The sequence below is a fragment of the Penicillium expansum genome (assembly GCF_000769745.1).
Source record: "Penicillium expansum strain MD-8 chromosome Unknown contig108, whole genome shotgun sequence".
NCBI lineage: Eukaryota > Fungi > Ascomycota > Eurotiomycetes > Eurotiales > Aspergillaceae > Penicillium > Penicillium expansum.
This window is the reverse complement of record NW_015971236.1, coordinates 78,640-96,608: the sequence shown is the minus strand read 5'-3', so window position 1 is coordinate 96,608 and position 17,969 is coordinate 78,640. Positions and strand designations below refer to the sequence as shown.

General features: G+C 47.8%; 8 protein-coding genes across 8 annotated transcripts; 4 read left to right on the top strand and 4 right to left on the bottom strand.

The window, feature by feature from the left end:
* Positions 1–2,495: 2,495 nt before the first annotated feature.
* Positions 2,496–3,200, bottom strand: PEX2_035870 (DUF4149 domain-containing protein; the record flags this gene model as incomplete). The annotated part of the gene is made up of 4 exons (XM_016740862.1): positions 2,496–2,662; positions 2,725–3,013; positions 3,085–3,118; positions 3,172–3,200. The coding sequence occupies 4 exons, from the start codon at positions 3,198–3,200 to the stop codon at positions 2,496–2,498; spliced, it is 519 nt and encodes a 172-aa protein (XP_016601154.1).
* A 309-nt stretch (positions 3,201–3,509) lies between these two features.
* Positions 3,510–6,182, top strand: PEX2_035860 (ATP-dependent DNA helicase 2 subunit KU80; the record flags this gene model as incomplete). Its single annotated transcript, XM_016740861.1, has 11 exons — positions 3,510–3,638; positions 3,685–3,739; positions 3,798–3,861; positions 3,924–3,991; positions 4,043–4,211; positions 4,260–4,320; positions 4,376–4,882; positions 4,935–5,320; positions 5,369–5,580; positions 5,642–6,111; positions 6,165–6,182. 11 exons carry the CDS (start codon positions 3,510–3,512, stop codon positions 6,180–6,182), a joined length of 2,139 nt encoding a protein of 712 aa, XP_016601153.1.
* A 616-nt stretch (positions 6,183–6,798) lies between these two features.
* Positions 6,799–8,745, bottom strand: cdcA (phosphoprotein phosphatase CDC14; the record flags this gene model as incomplete). Its single annotated transcript, XM_016740860.1, has 3 exons — positions 6,799–8,038; positions 8,092–8,653; positions 8,697–8,745. 3 exons carry the CDS (start codon positions 8,743–8,745, stop codon positions 6,799–6,801), a joined length of 1,851 nt encoding a protein of 616 aa, XP_016601152.1.
* Positions 8,746–10,744: 1,999 nt separating this feature from the next.
* On the top strand, positions 10,745–11,350 carry PEX2_035840 (uncharacterized protein; the record flags this gene model as incomplete). The annotated part of the gene is made up of 1 exon (XM_016740859.1): positions 10,745–11,350. One exon carries the CDS (start codon positions 10,745–10,747, stop codon positions 11,348–11,350), a length of 606 nt encoding a protein of 201 aa, XP_016601151.1.
* Positions 11,351–12,494: 1,144 nt separating this feature from the next.
* On the top strand, positions 12,495–13,169 carry PEX2_035830 (glutathione peroxidase; the record flags this gene model as incomplete). The annotated part of the gene is made up of 2 exons (XM_016740858.1): positions 12,495–12,537; positions 12,640–13,169. The coding sequence occupies 2 exons, from the start codon at positions 12,495–12,497 to the stop codon at positions 13,167–13,169; spliced, it is 573 nt and encodes a 190-aa protein (XP_016601150.1).
* Positions 13,170–13,452: 283 nt separating this feature from the next.
* Positions 13,453–14,863, bottom strand: PEX2_035820 (translin; the record flags this gene model as incomplete). The annotated part of the gene is made up of 8 exons (XM_016740857.1): positions 13,453–13,527; positions 13,593–13,742; positions 13,800–13,885; positions 13,977–14,082; positions 14,136–14,269; positions 14,477–14,530; positions 14,649–14,685; positions 14,798–14,863. 8 exons carry the CDS (start codon positions 14,861–14,863, stop codon positions 13,453–13,455), a joined length of 708 nt encoding a protein of 235 aa, XP_016601149.1.
* A 519-nt stretch (positions 14,864–15,382) lies between these two features.
* Positions 15,383–16,005, bottom strand: PEX2_035810 (DIM1 family thioredoxin-like protein; the record flags this gene model as incomplete). The annotated part of the gene is made up of 4 exons (XM_016740856.1): positions 15,383–15,444; positions 15,491–15,733; positions 15,790–15,837; positions 15,891–16,005. The coding sequence occupies 4 exons, from the start codon at positions 16,003–16,005 to the stop codon at positions 15,383–15,385; spliced, it is 468 nt and encodes a 155-aa protein (XP_016601148.1).
* Positions 16,006–17,164: 1,159 nt separating this feature from the next.
* Positions 17,165–17,811, top strand: PEX2_035800 (60S ribosomal protein eL22; the record flags this gene model as incomplete). Its single annotated transcript, XM_016740855.1, has 3 exons — positions 17,165–17,179; positions 17,372–17,604; positions 17,685–17,811. The coding sequence occupies 3 exons, from the start codon at positions 17,165–17,167 to the stop codon at positions 17,809–17,811; spliced, it is 375 nt and encodes a 124-aa protein (XP_016601147.1).
* Positions 17,812–17,969: the final 158 nt, after the last annotated feature.

The following is a 17,969-nucleotide window of genomic DNA, read 5'->3' as shown; positions in this document are numbered from 1 at the left end:
CAAGATAGTATACGGATGCAACAAAGTGCGATGTAAACTTAAACTGGTGATGGAAGGGATCAGAAAAAAGTGAAAAGTGAAAACTGCAAGCACACCGACTGCTGTCCGATGACCCCCCTTATGACCCCTCTGTCTTCAAGGCAGTTGTTAGCGTCCCAGGTTGTCGGGTCCAGCGTTACCACGTTGTACTCAACGAACATTCATGCTGTCAGCCGGATAACTGCTCCTTTGCGTAAAGAAGGCTGCCAAGACGTAACTTTTCCTTAGCTTTGGGGGTACATATCCCGTGCAACGGCTTTCAATGGGCGTTAGTTGGATAATCTAAGTGGTTAGGCAACAGCTAGCGTATTGATCGCTCTAAGATGATTAGCCTACTGCCGTATGATGACCCGCAGTGCCAAAAAGGGGCTGTTTCTCGGCCAATCAGAGGTGCAGTGCAACGGGCTGAGGTCCACAGGTGTATGTGCCAGCCATGCACCCCATTGGGTTCGAATGATATATACAGGAGTATACTACGAATCTAGCAGTAGCTTATGTATAACATCGCGTTAGTATATTGTCTTGAGATTGCAAAATCGAACTCCTATTAAAACCAAGTGACTAGGGCTAGAGTGGGGCGGACAGCGTAAGTACTTGTATCCGTGCTTCTGCCCAAATCCTCGTATCCATGTCAGAAAATTGTTCCATTCGCTGCTAGCCACGCAGTATTCACACCGTTGGTCCCGACAACTTGGTCGTTCGCCACTAGGATGTGGAAGTGCAGAAAACTCCGGGACTCATTCCACTCACCGTAATGATAGTCGCTTCGGTCGAATTCTCAATGTTTTCTGAGAAATTGTGATCCGTAACGCATTTATGCGGACTAATATATGAAGTATTGGCTATGTGCATACATGCCGTACAACATCAGCCATGTATATCCCCAGTGTTCTAGAATTCCTTTTTTTTTTTTTAATTGGTTTGAGACACTATCACGTGTTGGACTATATCAGATGATATCATCCATGGATGTTTTTTAATTTTTTAAAGTGCCAATAGGCGAAGCAGCTAATCCCCCCCACTCCCCTAGCATATTTTGAATGCCGGTGCAAGTAATCTAATATGCCATGCATAGATTATCAATGAAAGATGTGCTAAATAAGACCAGCCCCGCATTATCAATCCCATCAACATCAATGTCTATTGGGTGTATCCACAGGACCTTTGAGGGCTGTACCTTCTCTCTCTATGAAAGACCTCAAAACGAACCTATATTGAAGACGGAGCAATCAATCTTTTATTGCGTGTTTAGTTCCTCCCGAGGTCCATCTCGCACACATTCACTGTGCCTATCATGTTTGTCGACAGTGAAGCAATCGGTGGAAAGAAAACTATGACTTGCCAAGAAGAATGAAGTAAATGGGTGTTCAAATATCAGGCCACCAGGTCACTAATCCCTATCTACTCAAACGAAAGTCCGAAATTCTTTGCAATGGCCGCAAGTTACTTAAATAGGGGATATTCGAATAGACTTGACTCGTTTTACTCGCATGGTCCGTTGCGTTGTGCAGGTAACAAAGTCGGCTTCTAGAAGTTGCACGCGATGATGTAAAAATTCCTCAAATGGCCCGTTGATTGATTAGCCTTGTGCTGATCATCTCTTGCTTCGATTACTTGGTTTAATTGTCGAATGCCAGCCAAATATGGATCTTAGTGCTCGTATTCTTACTCTCTGGGTATTGACTTCGATGTCATTGGTGTTCATTTGGCGGTGACCCAGAAATTGATACATTATTCACCAGTCTACTCGACCCCCATGGGCAACCTCCGCGTTTAGAAAATATTAAGTGACAGAGAAGGGTAGCTCTTTCTTCCGTGCGCAACACTCTGCCCTGTTTTTCGGTTTGTTCGGCAATTCTCTGCCCCAAGGTACGAGGATTCATTATCCAATGATTTGATAGTGCTCCCGCCCTTTTTGAGGGAGTGCAGGATACCCATCTAAATTATGTTATATGAGGCACTCTATGCCTTTTAGTGGATGATGCCGTGGGGAAGATCGCCCGGACTAAATGTGAGCTCGCCGATCTAGTTGTCTCAAAGTCGGGGGCAAAAGAACGCTTTTTCTACAAAGCAAGCATGTCCCCTTTAGTCCCCCCTACTCTTGAAGCTTAAAGCTATTCTCACTACTGCTCTAGATTTGCCTTGATAGGCTGCAATACCCCGCACATAGAAGAGAGTGGAGTGAGGTAGTCGCTGCAGCAGGTGTTCTCCGACGAACAGCCCGATTTTGACCGATTATGGGATGTGCTTGCCCTATCATTGAGCTCTAGCTTTGTGGACATGATATAATTTCAGGCTATGAAATCACTAGCTCTCCAACTGACGATTAAAGAGTCAAATGAATCATGTATTTTCATTTATACAGTAGACAAGAGGGGGAAAATGAACGAAATATGCACAGGGGCTATATGCATCAAACCTGCTATTGAGTATTGCTGTTGGTTGCTGTTCTCAGATTACTCAAGTCTCTTGCTTAGTACGACACCGTACCAGACCGTAGCAACCAGGCTGACCAAGTTGACCAAGCTTGAGATGCCATGCACGCGGCCGAACTTCTTGTTCAGGGCCAGCATTTCCTTGGAGTGAGGTGCCGGGTCGTAGCTCCTCTTTCCATCACGGGTTTCTGCAAAGGTTAGAATATTCAACTGACTTTTACCCGAAAGATAGTGCCAGCAATTCACGCACCTTGATGCTTCCGCTCGCGCATCACATTGGTGGTGATGGGACGCAACACGAACATGTTCACCAATCCGGTCACTGTCACAGTTGCCAGAGGCAAGAGGGTGTTAAGGCGGTTCTCAGGTGCAGCGAGACCAGACAGGCCCAACACTTGTCCGCCATGAGAAGCGGTCAAGGCGACCACTACAGGCAGTGCAGTTTGCAGTGAGAAGTAGATGGGGAAGATGGCGGTCTGCAGGCTAGCGAATTGGGGACGCGGAAGTGCACGGAAAGCAACAAAGCCTCCGACAAAAGACTTTAGATATATCAGACAATGCTTTTGGAGAGGACGATTCGATATGCGCCCGGTTCAGATATCGATCTCACCTGGTAGAACTGGGTCCCTAGAAGGGTGCCGAAGCTGCCTCATTTATTAGCACAAACATAAGCCATAGTTTTAGTTAATAAACAAACCTGAGAACATGATAGGGGCGAGGATCCATAATTTCGGATTTGTTTATAACCGCGGGAGAGTTGAGTTGGGGATAAAGTTGGAACGAGGTTGCATCGAGGGGGAAGAAGTGTCATTTATCGCTACAGCCCAATTCTTAGTAAAAGCTTTACCTCCACTGCCAAATGGGCAAGTCGGTCTTATAACGACGCACAGACCACCAAACACCAACAAAGACGGTGGGTGATGTCATGTGCCTTCGCGTTTCGGTCTAAACCGCAAGTGGAAATATCACGCGTCTGCCTGTTGTCTTGAGCCTCAAGCAAATTTGACTTGCCATTTTCCTAACATCATCATCATCATGGCAGAGAAAGAGGCTACAGTCTACATTGTAGACATGGGACGGTCTATGGGCGAGCGCCACCATGGCCGTCCTATGACAGATCTCGAATGGGCCATGCAGTATGTCTGGGATAGGATCACCGCCACGGTATGTGACTTGAATTTGCTCAACACCAGAGAACTGACCAGTCCAGGTGGCTACAGGTCGCAAGACAGCTACAGTTGGCGTGGTTGGTCTCAGAACAGATGGTTAGTGGTAGCCTGCCAGTCAGCACCCAGTGGGAGCCTTGTCTAATGTTCGGAGCAGGGACTATCAACGACTTGGAAGAAGAGAACTTCTCTAATATCTCTGTCCTCTTCGGCCTTGGTCAGTACGTGTGGCTTGATAAATTGACTGTTTTATGTCAAGTCACTTGACTAAATTGTCTTTCAGGGTCCTCATGCCTGATATCCGGAAACTCCGAGAAACGATCAAACCCAGCAAGACTGACAGAGGCGATGGTATGTGACATTTTAGGTCTTCACAGGCTGCTTGTTCTGACTTCATACAAGCCATCTCTTCTATCGTCATTGCCATGCAGATGATCATTGAGTACACCAAGAAAAACAAATACAAGCGCAAGATCGTTCTGGTGACCAATGGTACCGGTGTGATGAGCGATGATAATATCGAAGGTATCATTGAAAAGATGAAAGAAGTCAACATCGAGTTGGTGATCATGTATGTTTCTTGCCGGTGTGACTTTACATTCATGCTAATACTACTTAGCGGTGCCGATTTCGATGACGCTGAGTATGGTGCAAAAGAAGAGGACAAAGACAGTCGAAAGGTACTACGCTGTCTTCAATGTATTCCAATAATTATGTTAATCAAGTTCACGTTAGGCCGAAAACGAAACTCTTCTCCGAAGCCTGACTGAGGACTGCGAAGGTGTTTATGGAACGCTGGAGCAAGCTGTTTCGGAATTGGATATTCCCCGCATCAAAGTGACCAAGAGCATGCCATCTTTTAAGGGAAATCTCATGCTAGGCAATCCCGAGGAGTATGACACAGCAATCACTATACCCGTTGAGCGATACTTCAGAACTTACGTCGCCAAGCCGATCTCAGCAAGCTCGTTTGTGCCACGCTCCGGCACTGAAGCCGGAAGTCAAGCACCGGTCAAAGGCAGCAGCGAAGACGATACTCTCGCCTCAGTGCGGACATCACGGACATATCAGATCACAGACGACTCTGCACCAGGGGGTAAGATCGACGTTGAACGCGATGACCTCGCCAAAGGGTACGAGTACGGACGTACAGCAGTTCCTATCGAACAAACTGATGAAAATGTCGCAAATCTACAAACATTTGCTGGTATGGGGCTGATCGGGTTCGTTCAGAAGGATCAGGTTCGTCTCCATACCAATCCCAAGTTTGACGCCAGCTAATCACATCGCTTAGTACGACCGGTACATGCACATGTCCAACACGAATATTATCATTCCACAGCGTGCAAATGACAACGCGTCACTTGCGTTGTCTTCTCTCATTCATGCACTCTACGAACTGGAGTCCTATGCAGTTGCCCGATTGGTAACTAAAGAATCCAAACCACCGATGCTCGTGTTGCTAGCTCCGTCCGTTGAGGCAGATTATGAGTGTTTGATCGAAGTACAGCTTCCATTTGCAGAAGACGTGCGATCATATAGGTTCCCACCTTTGGATAAGATCATCACTGTCTCTGGCAAGGTAGTAACGGAACACCGCAACCTCCCAAGCGCCGCTTTGAAAGATGCGATGAGTGATTACGTGGACAGTATGGATTTTGTCACCACGAATGATGAAGGGTAAATTGAGTTCACTTGACTATCCAGCCAATCAGCTAATGAAGCCAGGGAACCCACTGAGGATCTCCCAATTGACGAGTCATTCTCGCCATTACTGCACCGCATCGAATCAGCCGTTAGATACCGTGCTGTGCACCCCAACGATCCTGTCCTTGACCCCTCAGAGCGGCTCACTGAATTTGCACAACCCTCAGAAGACATGGTCAAGAACTCCAAGTCCCATCTTGAGAAATTGATGTCTATAGCAGATGTTAAGAAAGGTAACCTGTCCAAAGCTACATTCAGGAAACCCCTTACTCACTAACGTATTCTGTGATATAGTTCCACCAAAGACAAAAGGTCGTAAACGCCAACGTGAAACAGAGAAACCCCTCTCGGGTTTAGACGTTGACGCCCTCCTCAGCCTCGAACCCAAGCGCACGAAAATTTCCACTGAGAATGCAATCCCAGAGTTCAAGCAGTCACTTTCCCGCGCAGAAAACATCGACGCAATCCATGACGCTGTGCAGCAAATGGCTAAAATCATTGAGACCCAGATCACGCACAGCCTCGGTCACTCAAATTACGACCGTGTTATCGAGGGCCTCGGTACTATGCGTGAGGAGCTGGTGGATTACGAGGAACCGGTGGTGTATAATGACTTTGTGCGCCAGTTGAAGGGTAAGATGTTGCGAGACGAGCTGGGTGGGGATCGGAGGGAGCTGTGGTGGTTTGTGAGGAAGGGGAAGCTTGGGCTTATTGGGAAGAGTGAGGTGGATAGCTCAACTGTTGAGGAAGAAGAGGCCCAAGAGGTGAGATTTGATATCTTGGTGTGGAATGGAATAAGTGCTAACGCTGCATATAGTTTCTGGCTGCCAATTGAGGAGTTGGGTAGGAGGTGGAGTGTGGTCTCCAACATATGAAATAGGGAGCATGCGAGTAATACGGAATTTTCACAATATCTTGTACACCATTTACCCCATGTAGAGCTCGCTGTATGAGTGGACTTATATAGGACACCGTTGAAGTATGGCCGAGGAACAAAGTCAAGTATAGTCCACCTCAACTAACTGAGTACAATCATACTGAGGATCTATATCAAGGGATGCGAAATTCGAAAGCGCTAGGGAGAAATGGAAAAATGTTGAACGAGTTCATGAAATTGTCATATCGACATAGAATTGACACATACAGGAGCGAAACCCACAGACACAACAACATGTGGCACGAAGTGAATCGGTACCCAATTGCAAGACATCTGACGATTCGTCAACTAACCACGAAACCAAACGCCTTGCACAACATGCCCAATAACCAGTATTCGCTCCAGAAAAAAACAACAGACCGAAATTTGCAAACTCAAACATTAAAAAGCATCCAGATGCATCACGGAAAAGGGGTATGCAGAATCATTGTCCCAGTGGGACGAGAAGAATGTAAGAAGAAGCGCACCGGGAAACTTGCAAAGTTCCCAGGGGCGAAAGAGAAGAACAAAACGTTTAATGGATGGTCTTAATTGCTCGTGCAGGGCTGATGGTATTGCTACCAATACGACCACTAGGCTTTCGAACACCACGAGACTCGGTGCGGTTGTTTTCCGTTGCCCGGCGAGGGCTAGAACGAACTTTGCTGACCGAGATAGGGGCAGCGCCACTCTTGCGGCTCACGGGAGTCTTGGGTGCTGAGTGGTCAACCCAGTTTTCCTGATCCTTGTGGTTGTCTTCTGCGAGTGTGTAACTGGCTGTGACAGTGGCAGAGTAACTGATTGACCGGGATGTGGGCGAGGCAACAGGGGACCTAGATGACCGTTGGGCTAACCGGCGGAGCTGGATCTCTTCTTCACTCTCACTGCTCTCGTTGCTCTTCCTGTGGCTGCGGTGGCTGCGCTGCTCGTTTTCAACAGCGAGGGATCCGGAGGCAGTTCGGGAATAAGGGTGGTGGCGGGAGTCCTTTCGGTGGGACTTGCGTGGCTGGCCAGGGGTCGGTGCAGGAAGATCCTGATCTGGGTAGGCTACAGCTTCATTGTGATCAATCTCTCCGAGGGCTGCGCGCTTGGAGTGGCTATTGTTGGGTGGGGTGGAGACCACTCCGTTGCTGGTGCGCTTCTTGGTCGACACTCGCGGAGTGACGGGTGTAGACTGTGCCAGCTTCTCACGCATGCTATCCTCAAACCACCATTCACGGAAGGCACCCTGGTTAAGGTGGAGCCAGTGCTGCTGAGGTCCGACGACCATACCGGGTCGCATGAATCTCATGAAGGCAATTACCTCATTGGCGGTGAATCCATACTTGTAGATCAGGTAAGCACCAATCAAACAGCCCGTACGGCCCAAGCCTGCTTTGCAGTGAACGGCGATACCCTTCTTCTTGATGGTGATCATCTCATGGGCCATTTTGATAAACCGCCTGACAAGCTGCAGGGGAGGGCAGGTGCCATCCTCGAAAATCATGTCTACGTGAGCGATTCCCATTGCGGTAAAGTAAGACGGGCAGTAGAGCTCCGAGTTGAGTCGTACAACGAGCCCGACGTTGCGCTGGTGGAAGTGAGCGAGAACATTCTTGAATGGCATAGGAAGCTTTGAGGAAGAGATTTCCGAGATTGATGCGGGCAATGCGTTGTACTCGGGGGTGTTGACAGGAATTGGTGCCACAGGCTGCTGCTGAGGAGATGCAAATGCAAGGAAGTCTGGCGTGACCCAGTTGAAGTCGCCCATATCGACTCGCTCAAATTTCTCGTACCTAGTAAACAAAATTAGCATCGAATTTTTGCCAGTGTAAACAGTGACACTTACTCCTCGAGATTGAAGTCCCGAAGTCCGCAAAGTGACTGCTCCTTAGCCTTCCACACTCCATAAACTACATCTTGGATGTTCAAAATGAAATCTGCCTGGCTGTATCCAGCATCGCGGAAAGGCATGTAAGGAGGGTCTGCCTGGGCGATGGGTGCCAGAGCCAAGTGAGGTGGCCAGGATTGAATCATGACCATGTAGCATGCAACAAGGCAGGCCGCATTGGCGCGGCTCCGGGCATCAGTCTTGCTGTAGAAGACTACCGGGCGGTCGCTGTTGGCTGGGTCGCCAAGAATCTCATGGAAAAGCACGGCAAACCGGTAGAGGTGACCAATGTGGAGTGGGCCGAAATCAGCGTGAAAGGCATTGTAAAGAAGAGTGTCATCTATAGTGAAGTACACAGGAGAGCGGCGCTTGCTTGGTGTGGCGGGCTGGGCACGTGCCCGCTTGCTTGGGGATTTGGGTGCATCCAGATGGAAGGGAAACGGGGTTCTGGAGCTGGGAGCAGAATCATAAGATGCAAGATAGAGGCGGTCTGGATGGTGCTTTGTCTTAGCTCTCAACTCTGGGTGAAAGTCATTTAAATTGTTGGAGAACATTGTACAAACCTTGGATGTACTCGATCATCTGCCCGCCGTGGTTGAAGTCGGTAGTCATATTGGGGGTTGTTTGTTGACAGCCGCTTAGACCTGGAGTGATTGTGTAACGCTGATAAACAGCGAAGATAGATCGATATGGTACCGTTACAGGACCTGGTTTTTTTTGGTGTGACTCGGAGGATAGCAAAGCCAATGGTAAGAAAATAGTCGCGGTAAAAGTAAGACCTAAACGCTCATGATCAGACTGAGGGAGGGAGATCTATGAGTATAGAATGGTAAGGATAAAGAGAAAATGAAAGCCTGGATGCGGAAAGCCTGTACAGGTGAGGGGATTAGAGGAGAAGGAAATCAACACAAATTCCGAGTTCATGATGTTTGGGGCAGCTGCCATGCCACTGTTATGTTGTGCCTTACCTGTTTGGGACTAGTGGCAGCCGTTGACGTGACAACGTCGGTGGCCTCAGGCATTAGCCTGTTTGCCTTCCACATTCCAAAACAACGGCACCACAACAAACAAACAATATAAATACCACAAACTACACAAATAAGACAAACATCATAAACATCCACATCAACATCAATAGTACCTACCATACAGAGCTCACATCTCATACATCTCGCGCATCTCCACTCCGAAGTCGCGCCCCAGCCTCGAGCTCTGAACCATGTCTCTTGATTGCACATTCCTATCGTACATCATAGTTTTTGCAAATCATTGATTGGGAAACTGGCTTTGGCTTCATATTCCCAGTCAATACCATAGCCTTCCAATCCATACCGGTAAATGAGCTCAAGAATAAGGCACTTAATCACCTCTCTGCTTGTTTTTATACCGCCAGTGCCGGTATATCACCTTCGGATCACGATGCTTACTACAAAGCCTACCAAGCGGTCCCTACTAACGAGGTGAGAGGTGATGCTCAAGCCACTGCACTTGAACACTGCCTCACATCCAGTGACCCATCCAGTACGGAAAACACAATCGGCACTTCTCAGCTACATTCCCTCTTAACATTGAACTGTTCAATACAGTGGCTTTGAGCGTGTCTATTATTTCAATGGCTTTGTGGCGATTCAACACCCAACTAGTGATTCGCCATGATCCTGGGGTCACGTTTTGCTTAACTAAAAACAAAAACTATATATATATAGACGGTGTTCGGTTTTGGTGCCTCCACATGCCAGTAAACACCCAAGGTAGGGTGGCTGCCGCAACCTCGGTAGTGGCTGGGTTTCATGCAGAGTCGACGCAAGGGCCTCTGATGGTAACCCTGTTTTGTCTCCAAGTTCAAATGTTCCACTTATTCAAACTCACGTTCAGTCCCTAGGAAAGCGGTGATCGACGCAAATCCGAGGCCCCGCATATAACGACCCTTGCCTAAGTCTACGGTCTATGCGCTAATATACATCCCTCACTTGACTTTCGAGCTAGTCTTTGGCCTGTGTTATTCTTGTTCTGACGGAGAAAATTTGGCTTGGTTCCACAGGTTTGAATGGGCCATGCTATATCTCCCACGTTGCAATCTTCTCTATGTAATAATATACGAGATAACTCCAAACATCCCGCAAAGCAGCTCAAGCTTCCATAATTTATTAGTCTGCTGCATTCGACCCGTCCTTGCTGAAGACTTGCTCTGACTATACTGCTTGAAACCTGTCACTCATCCTGGCTCGAGACCATATGGGCACATACATCCCTTCTTTCGCGCAATCTCCGCTGAGATGAAACTACTTGCGCGACTTGGTGGGTTGCAGCCGTTAGCGCCAGTCATGATAATCCAATGCCTTAATGGACAATAACAACTACGAGCAAAACATCGCCCCTGATAACCCCAAATGCGAGGGGCTCCCGATGGCCGTACGAAGCACTGCCAAAACAAAGCCAGAGAGTTGTATATAATCCGGCCTTTATGCCCAGTAGGTTTCTTCTCTATACACAAGTCACTTATTCACCTCCAGTCACTCTTTTTCTACCTGTGCGCTTCTTCATCTTCACCTTCTTCATCTTCACCAAGTCACTGTTTTCAACCCTCCGAGACCTTACATACATCGCAACAATGAAGTTCACTGGATTGACCATTTCACTCGCCCTTTCTGGATTGGGCTACTCCGCCGCTCTTCCGGTTCTCGGCAATGTCGAAGGCCCTCTTTCTAGCGTCGGGAGTGCCGTTGGTGGTGTCTCAGGCTCCGCTGCTAAAATTGTTGCGCCTATCACTTCTACCACTGACGGCCTGACTGGCAGCATCAAGCGTGACGATACTGCTGCCCTTGGGGAGACCGTCCAGACCATTCCAAGCCTTGCCAACAGCGCTGTGCGCATTGCTGGCAGTGCTGTCGGTACCGGTGAAAGCCTCGTCTCTGGTGTCGCTGGTACTGCTGAGAATTCTGTTGCTGGTGCCGGTCCAGCAGCGAAGCGTCAGCTCAACAACCTCGTTGGTAGCACTCTTGGAAGCGCCGTTCCCGCCATTATTCAAGAAGCTAAAGCTGGCGGCCTGGCAGGCGGTATCAAGCGTGATGGACCTGCCGCACTTGGTGAAACGGTCGAGACCATTCCCGCTCTTGCCCACAACGGTCTTGCCATTGCTGGAAGTGCCGTTGGTACCGGTGAGAGCCTTGTCTCTGGCGCTGCTGGTACCGCAGAGAACGCAGTTGGCCATAATTAGTCTTTACGATATATTTCATGTTCCATTACTTCTTCCTGTATACGGGCTGTCCTCTTTGATTTCTTATGATTTATCGACTTTTCATGTATACTACCTCCGGTGACCTTTGCTACCTTTGTGTGGTATGACTTCTAAACTGGTAATGAGGAACAGCCTTTCTACAGATCCTTTGTTGATTCCTTGCTGCATTCGTTCTCCGGTTCTGAAGAACGCAAAAAGAAATACAACTATGTAGAGCAAGTCGCAAAAATCCAAGGTTCACACATTGAAATTGTTGTGGAGCGTTTAAGTTGTATGACTTGTAGTACATTCTGATCCGATGTCTTGTTCAAAGTTGTTCAGCCATAGCTGACGTGATAAAGCGCTAGCTATGTTGTAACTAGGTACCAAATGGCATGATCTCAGCCGTCATGTATTATTTTTTTATTGGTTGATTTTTTTGGGTTTCACGTGTGTAGAGATTATTGAATGAAACAGGATATACCTCCGGAGGTTTTGTGGGACTGTCGTATACTCCTCAATATATATATATTTCAGATCCATCGCGGTTTACTTCAAACGTACCTACTTAGATAGACACGCACATCATACTAAGTCTTACAATATATTCGATCAAATAAAATTCATTGCTGCTAGTGACAGCTTGAGATTTTAAGCTGACCAAAACCTGCTCAGTGGTGTGGCATACAACATAGCCTTGGGGCCCAATAAAATCCTTTCTTAGTGGATCTCCAAAGGCTCCAGGGCTTAGATTGCCCCGATTACCGTCAGCAATGATTTGGAATAACCTTAGTTATGCACTGCATTAGGCATGTACTCCGGATGTTGTACATTTATTAAGCAGTCTTATGAACCAATCAAAGCCAATCATCAATCGGCTCGGACGATTTCCAATTCTGTCGGTTTCTCTGGATACCCCGTGGCCAGCCCATGGCCAATTGGTAAGAAAGTAATCCAACCGAGGTCGACTCAGATTATCAGAGGATACAAGAAGAGAGTCATGTTCTCTGGTTCGCAAATTTTCTCTGTATCGCATTCTGCCAAGTCTTTCCGATCAACTTTCTGGTCAACGACGTCATATTTATCCCCGCGAACACTTCAGAGACACCTTCCTATCTTCACCTATTCACGTCAAATAACAATCATGTCATCTGCTACATCTTTCTTCGACTTTGAGCCTGTCGACAGTATGTATACCCCCCGTGGTGTACCTACCTATCTTCTCCCCTCGTTATAATCCAAATACAGGCTCCGAACCTAATCGCTAACCAAACCCCGCATACGAACAGAAAAGGGCGCACCCTTCCCCCTCTCATCGCTGAACGGCAAGGTCGTGCTAGTCGTGAACACAGCCTCGAAATGCGGCTTCACGCCTCAGTTTGAAGGTCTGGAGAAGCTCTACCAGAAGCTGAAGACCCAGTACCCCGAAGACTTCACCGTCATCGGATTCCCATGCAACCAGTTCGGCAGCCAGGACCCTGGCTCGGACGATGATATCCAGTCTTTCTGTCAGCTTAACTACGGCGTCACCTTCCCCGTTCTCGGAAAACTGGATGTGAATGGCGCAAACGCGGCCCCCGTGTGGACTTTCTTGAAGGAGCAGCAGCCTGGAATCATGGGATTGAAGCGCGTTAAGTGGAACTTTGAGAAGTTCCTTGTCTCCGCCGATGGCAAGGTCATTAACCGCTGGGCTTCCCTTACCAAGCCTGAGGCACTTGAGGATACCATTGTTCAGGAGATCGAGAAGGCGAAGAAGGAGGGCACTCTTGCTTCGCTGAAGAAGGGCGAGACTAGTGCAGAGCAGGCTAAGCTCTCGTAAGGCTGTGCTCGAGGTGTTCTTATCTGAATGATTGTGGTTGTACTCTCATCTGCTTTCTTGTATCTATATCCCGGTTCTTCTGCTTGTGACAACTTCTTTTTAGTTTACGATTTCGGTTTACGATAGGAATCATACCGGGGCGTAATTTTAATTCATATCCCAGTCTTGAAACTCATTGGTACCAATTTTGTAAAAGTTTCTAGATCGGTTCATTGGATTCATAACCATTCCCCCCTAACATGAGGCCCGACTCAGTGTGTGTGAGAGTCCCGGATGCCATAATTCAAGCAGAGGAACCAGCCTTGGGAACCAGGTTCCGTAGCGACAGATCGTAGACCACATCCTCAACCTTCTTGACCTGGAGTGCAACCAAAGTTAGAAATTTAAAACTGTGAAATAAATATTGCAATGATTACAACGTACGCTATACTTGATACCGTCGCTGCGCTTGCGCAGGATATCGTTCTTCAAGTTCAAGAGTTGGAACCCAGCGAATACTTCCTTGACGAAGTTGCCAATCTGCATAGGACGAGTGTAATCACCCAGGGTGACTGAGTTGACAGCCAAGCGAGCCTGGGAACAAATTAGCTGTGGCCAGAGGGGAAATCTCTGAGATTTAAGGAAACGAACCAGTTCCTCAACCATGGCAATCAGTGCTAGTAGGTATTCCTCGATCGTCAGGTGGAAAGCATCCTGCTCCTTTAGGTTGACAGGAACTAATGAAAGAAATTCCAGTTAGTACTTTACTTCGATGTATGCATACAGCACCCGTGATGCTCATTATAGATAGAGATAAGCAAGACGTACTATCCAGGAACTTGCCCACATCCTCAATGGTCATGAAAGATGTTGAGCTGGGCCCCTTGTGCTCTTGCAGTCCTCCTAGCCATGCGCAGAGCTCGATAGAGGCGACCTAGTAGATTAGATCAGCAAACGTCTTCAAGGATTGAATTTCAGCAAACAAACCAGGTTTTGTAGCTCACGTGTCCATAGCCCGTTGTACTTGTAGAAGGGATGTTGGTCTGCCACGGCCTTCAGGCGAGCAACCTCTTCCTTCTGGGCAAGGATTTCTTTGGTGACATCGTCAAGCACGGGCTTCACTATTGTAGAAGTCAGCGAGATGATTTATGAAGGATATATGAATAGCGTAGAATGCTTGCTGGGGGAAAGTGTAGGAATTTGACCGTTATACGGTGAAGAAAAGAGAGAGAGAGACAAGAGGAGTGATCAAGCAGTGAGTCCAAATATCGAATGTAATTATATCCAGATCCTTGTCAGAGCACCCGAGATGGATAATATATACTTACACTGATCAGCGGGTGTGGAATGAGCCCGCGACAGGATAGCCTGTGTGGAACGTCCTGTATCATTCAACATCAGTCTTCATGTTCGACCTGCGACTTCAACCTAGGAGTGCCGTCCCCCGGCAGGGCAGACACCTTGGAAGTTCTGGTTGAAGTGGCGAATTGTAGAGCATACCTCTTCTGGCGAGTGTGTGAACAATCTCATGTAGCTCCTGTTCAAAATTGTTAGCTATCTGTCGGTGTTCGCGGCCCAAGAGTCTTGCTCCGGTGTAGGCTTGGCGTGCGAAGAATTCACCAAGCTCCGGACGCGTTGGTATTACTTACATCCCGGACGGTGCTCTCCTCGTCGATCTTCGTCTGAAGATTCTCGAAAATGCGTTGGTCAATCATTTTGTTGCTTGGTTGTGGCTGTAGATAGATATTTGAGAGAATTGAAGGCAGATCTGGGAGGTGTGGTGTTGGAAGTGCGTTACGTCAAACTCCCTGTGTAAAAAAAAGAGCATAGCTTGCGCAACACGCCACAATTATTTATTTGAATTGAAAGTTATGTGATAGGCTTTGATACCACTTCCTGAAATATATTTTATTTGCTGAAGATGAAATTTCCTTCATATGGTCATACGAGGCACTTTACAATACTGGCCTACAGCCACTACTTAGGGGACGATTGATAAAGCTTTGAACAATTCTCAGCTATTTACCAAGAGATTTGGACCTCAAAAAAACAAGGCTTGTATGTAAATTGTGTTCACCCCCGATTAAAACGATTGTAAAAGCGACTCCTCCGCAGAAACAAAAAAACGCCAGAACCATGACCATATTTCAGGTTTTATTGTTGCCAGATCAAGTCTAGTGACCGTCGTAAATGTCGTAAGGAAGCGATACACACAATGGCCGGTGCCAGGGTGATCACGCGGCGAGGGAGGCAATGCTTAGTATCTGTATCTGGTCGAGTAATCTGCGAAAGCCGGCTGTTAGCGAATGGTATTTCTATTCCGGAATGCAGATTGAAAGTACCCTTGGGGCTGACCACCAGACCACGACCCTTCTTGGCGCCCTTGTATATCGTCTCGATGATATCGATCAACTCCTGCTTGTCTTCCAGCACCCAGTTCAACTTGTTGTTGTTTCCCGTGCCGAAATCGCACATCATATGCTTGTTGCGGTAGAAGAACATGATCGTCATCCGGTCGTAGAGCTCGTACATCTGGTTGAAGTCTGGGACCTGGTCAAGGTCGCATAGGTAGATGACGGCGAAGTCTAGGGTAGCCCTATTAGCTGTTGTTCAGTTTGCTAGAGGTATCTCAATCACTCACTCTTCACCCTCTCGGCGATTTTGTAGAGGAGTTCATCTTGGCGGATACCTGGGAGAATGAGTTAGTCTAGGGCTCTAGCAATGGATGCGAGCGACACTCACAGTCAGGATCGTGATCTCGCCCAAATCGGATTACCACCAGGCGTTCTTCTTCAGAAAGGATAGCCTGGTCCACATGCCAGGCTGTTTGCAAGTGAGGGAGGACGATTGAACCCATCGCGATGGCTGGTTTTGTGTCGATAGATTGGAGTATGCGGACTGGAAAAAAAATGGAAGGCTTATCGATTGGACCCCCGCGATCGAAGCTGTTGCGTCATGTGACCGCTTTGGTTGTTTTGAACGGCGATGATAATGGCGTATAATTGCTTGTACTTCATAGTGGTAGGGTGTTGTCTAAACATCTTGGTCTATTTCTCAGTGCATCATCTTAGAAACATCACACTGGTTATCTCAAAGTTAATATATGAATGACCCCGTTCACCCAAGCGCCTCATTTTGGTATTGAGAAGTACATCGGACTATGATCTGCAACGTACATGACAGCTAGGAGATCCATAGTGATAACGCCTTGTCTAAACCACTTGGTCTATTTTCTAGTCTGTTATATTGAAAACGCGTTGACATAATTGTGGGTGGTATCCCATCTTCCATAGTAGGACGCGATCTACGATGACGAGAATCACAGCGACCAGGTTCCATGGGTGGCACCGAAGGACCAGCTAGGATCCATGGCTCAATTACTATTCAATTATACTAAATGAATACCAAACAGACATCTTCTCCAAGCGCCCGGACAAGCCGTACAATTGATGAAAAAGGAGTTCGCGTCGATCGGGGGTAGTGTAAGCCCAATGACACTGTGCGACGAGGCATGCGCAAGCACAGGGGCCAAGTCACGGGATCCAAAAATAGGAATAATCAAAGTGTTTCCTGGACGGAAACTTTCAGAGATTAAACTGAAAAGAACAGATACTACACTTGATCTAAGCCAATAGGCAAAGAGAGCTGAAGAAAAAAAGAAAAAGATTAGACTCTCGGGGCAGATGGTCCTCTTTATACCTGGAGCAGAATGGGTCCGTGCCACTAGCACGATTAAGCGAGCCAATCGATGTTTGCTTTGTTTGAAGCGGAGTTACCTATCTGGGAAAAGCCCATTTCAGCCTAAGCGATCTGCTGACTCACCATAATTTGCCCTACCCTATGTCCCAATCAAGCCTAGTGCAACACACCTCTGGCCATGAATTTTTGATAACCAAATCGGCTCCACCGTGAAATTTAGGAAGTTGTCTTGACCACTCTCTCGCCGGCGCAGGATATTCACCTCTTTGCGACCTTTCCCAATTCTCCAAATTTCATCTCCCCCCAATCCATTAACAATGGCTCCCGCTGCTGTACGTTGAAGTCCAAATCGCTTTGCTGTTCCCCCCACCGGAGTCTGCGCAGGCTCGTCTTTGACAAGACTATGAAACTCGGTATTGAAAAATCTATCGAGTCTTCAATGTCGTCGAAGATGAATCTGCGAGACTACCACCGGGGCTCGACATTATGGAGCAGTAGGCTAATTTGATTCCCATGTGGTATAGGCTCGTGGTCGCAAGGCCCAGAAGGTTACCCAGAAGTTCGTTATCAACGCTTCGCAGCCCGCTAGCGACAAGATCTTCGATGTCTCTGCCTTCGAGAAGTTCCTCCACGACCGCATCAAGGTCGAGGGCCGTGTCGGCAACCTCGGTGAAAACGTCGTCATCTCCCAGTCCGGCGATGGCAAGATCGAGGTTGTTGCCCACATCCCCTTCTCCGGCCGCTACCTGAAGTACCTGTGAGTTGGTCTATTTCCCGGGATGATTCCCGATTTTTTGGACTAGAGTTTTGCTGACCATTGCCTTTTCGGCAAATCAGCACCAAGAAGTACCTCAAGAAGCAGCAGCTCCGTGACTGGCTCCGCGTCGTCTCCACCTCCAAGGGTGTCTACGAGCTCCGCTTCTACAACGTCGTCAACGACGAGGCTGAGGAGGATGAGGAATAAGCGTGTCGCTCCTGACATGTCTTGTTTCTTTGTGCCGTTGATCGATCGGTTCTAGTCTGTGTGTCGCGCTTGGGACGTCTGTATGGATTGAGAGCGAGAGCCATGGGGGGATAAGATTGGTCTATGAGGCCACGAATAAAACTAAAAAAGTTTATACC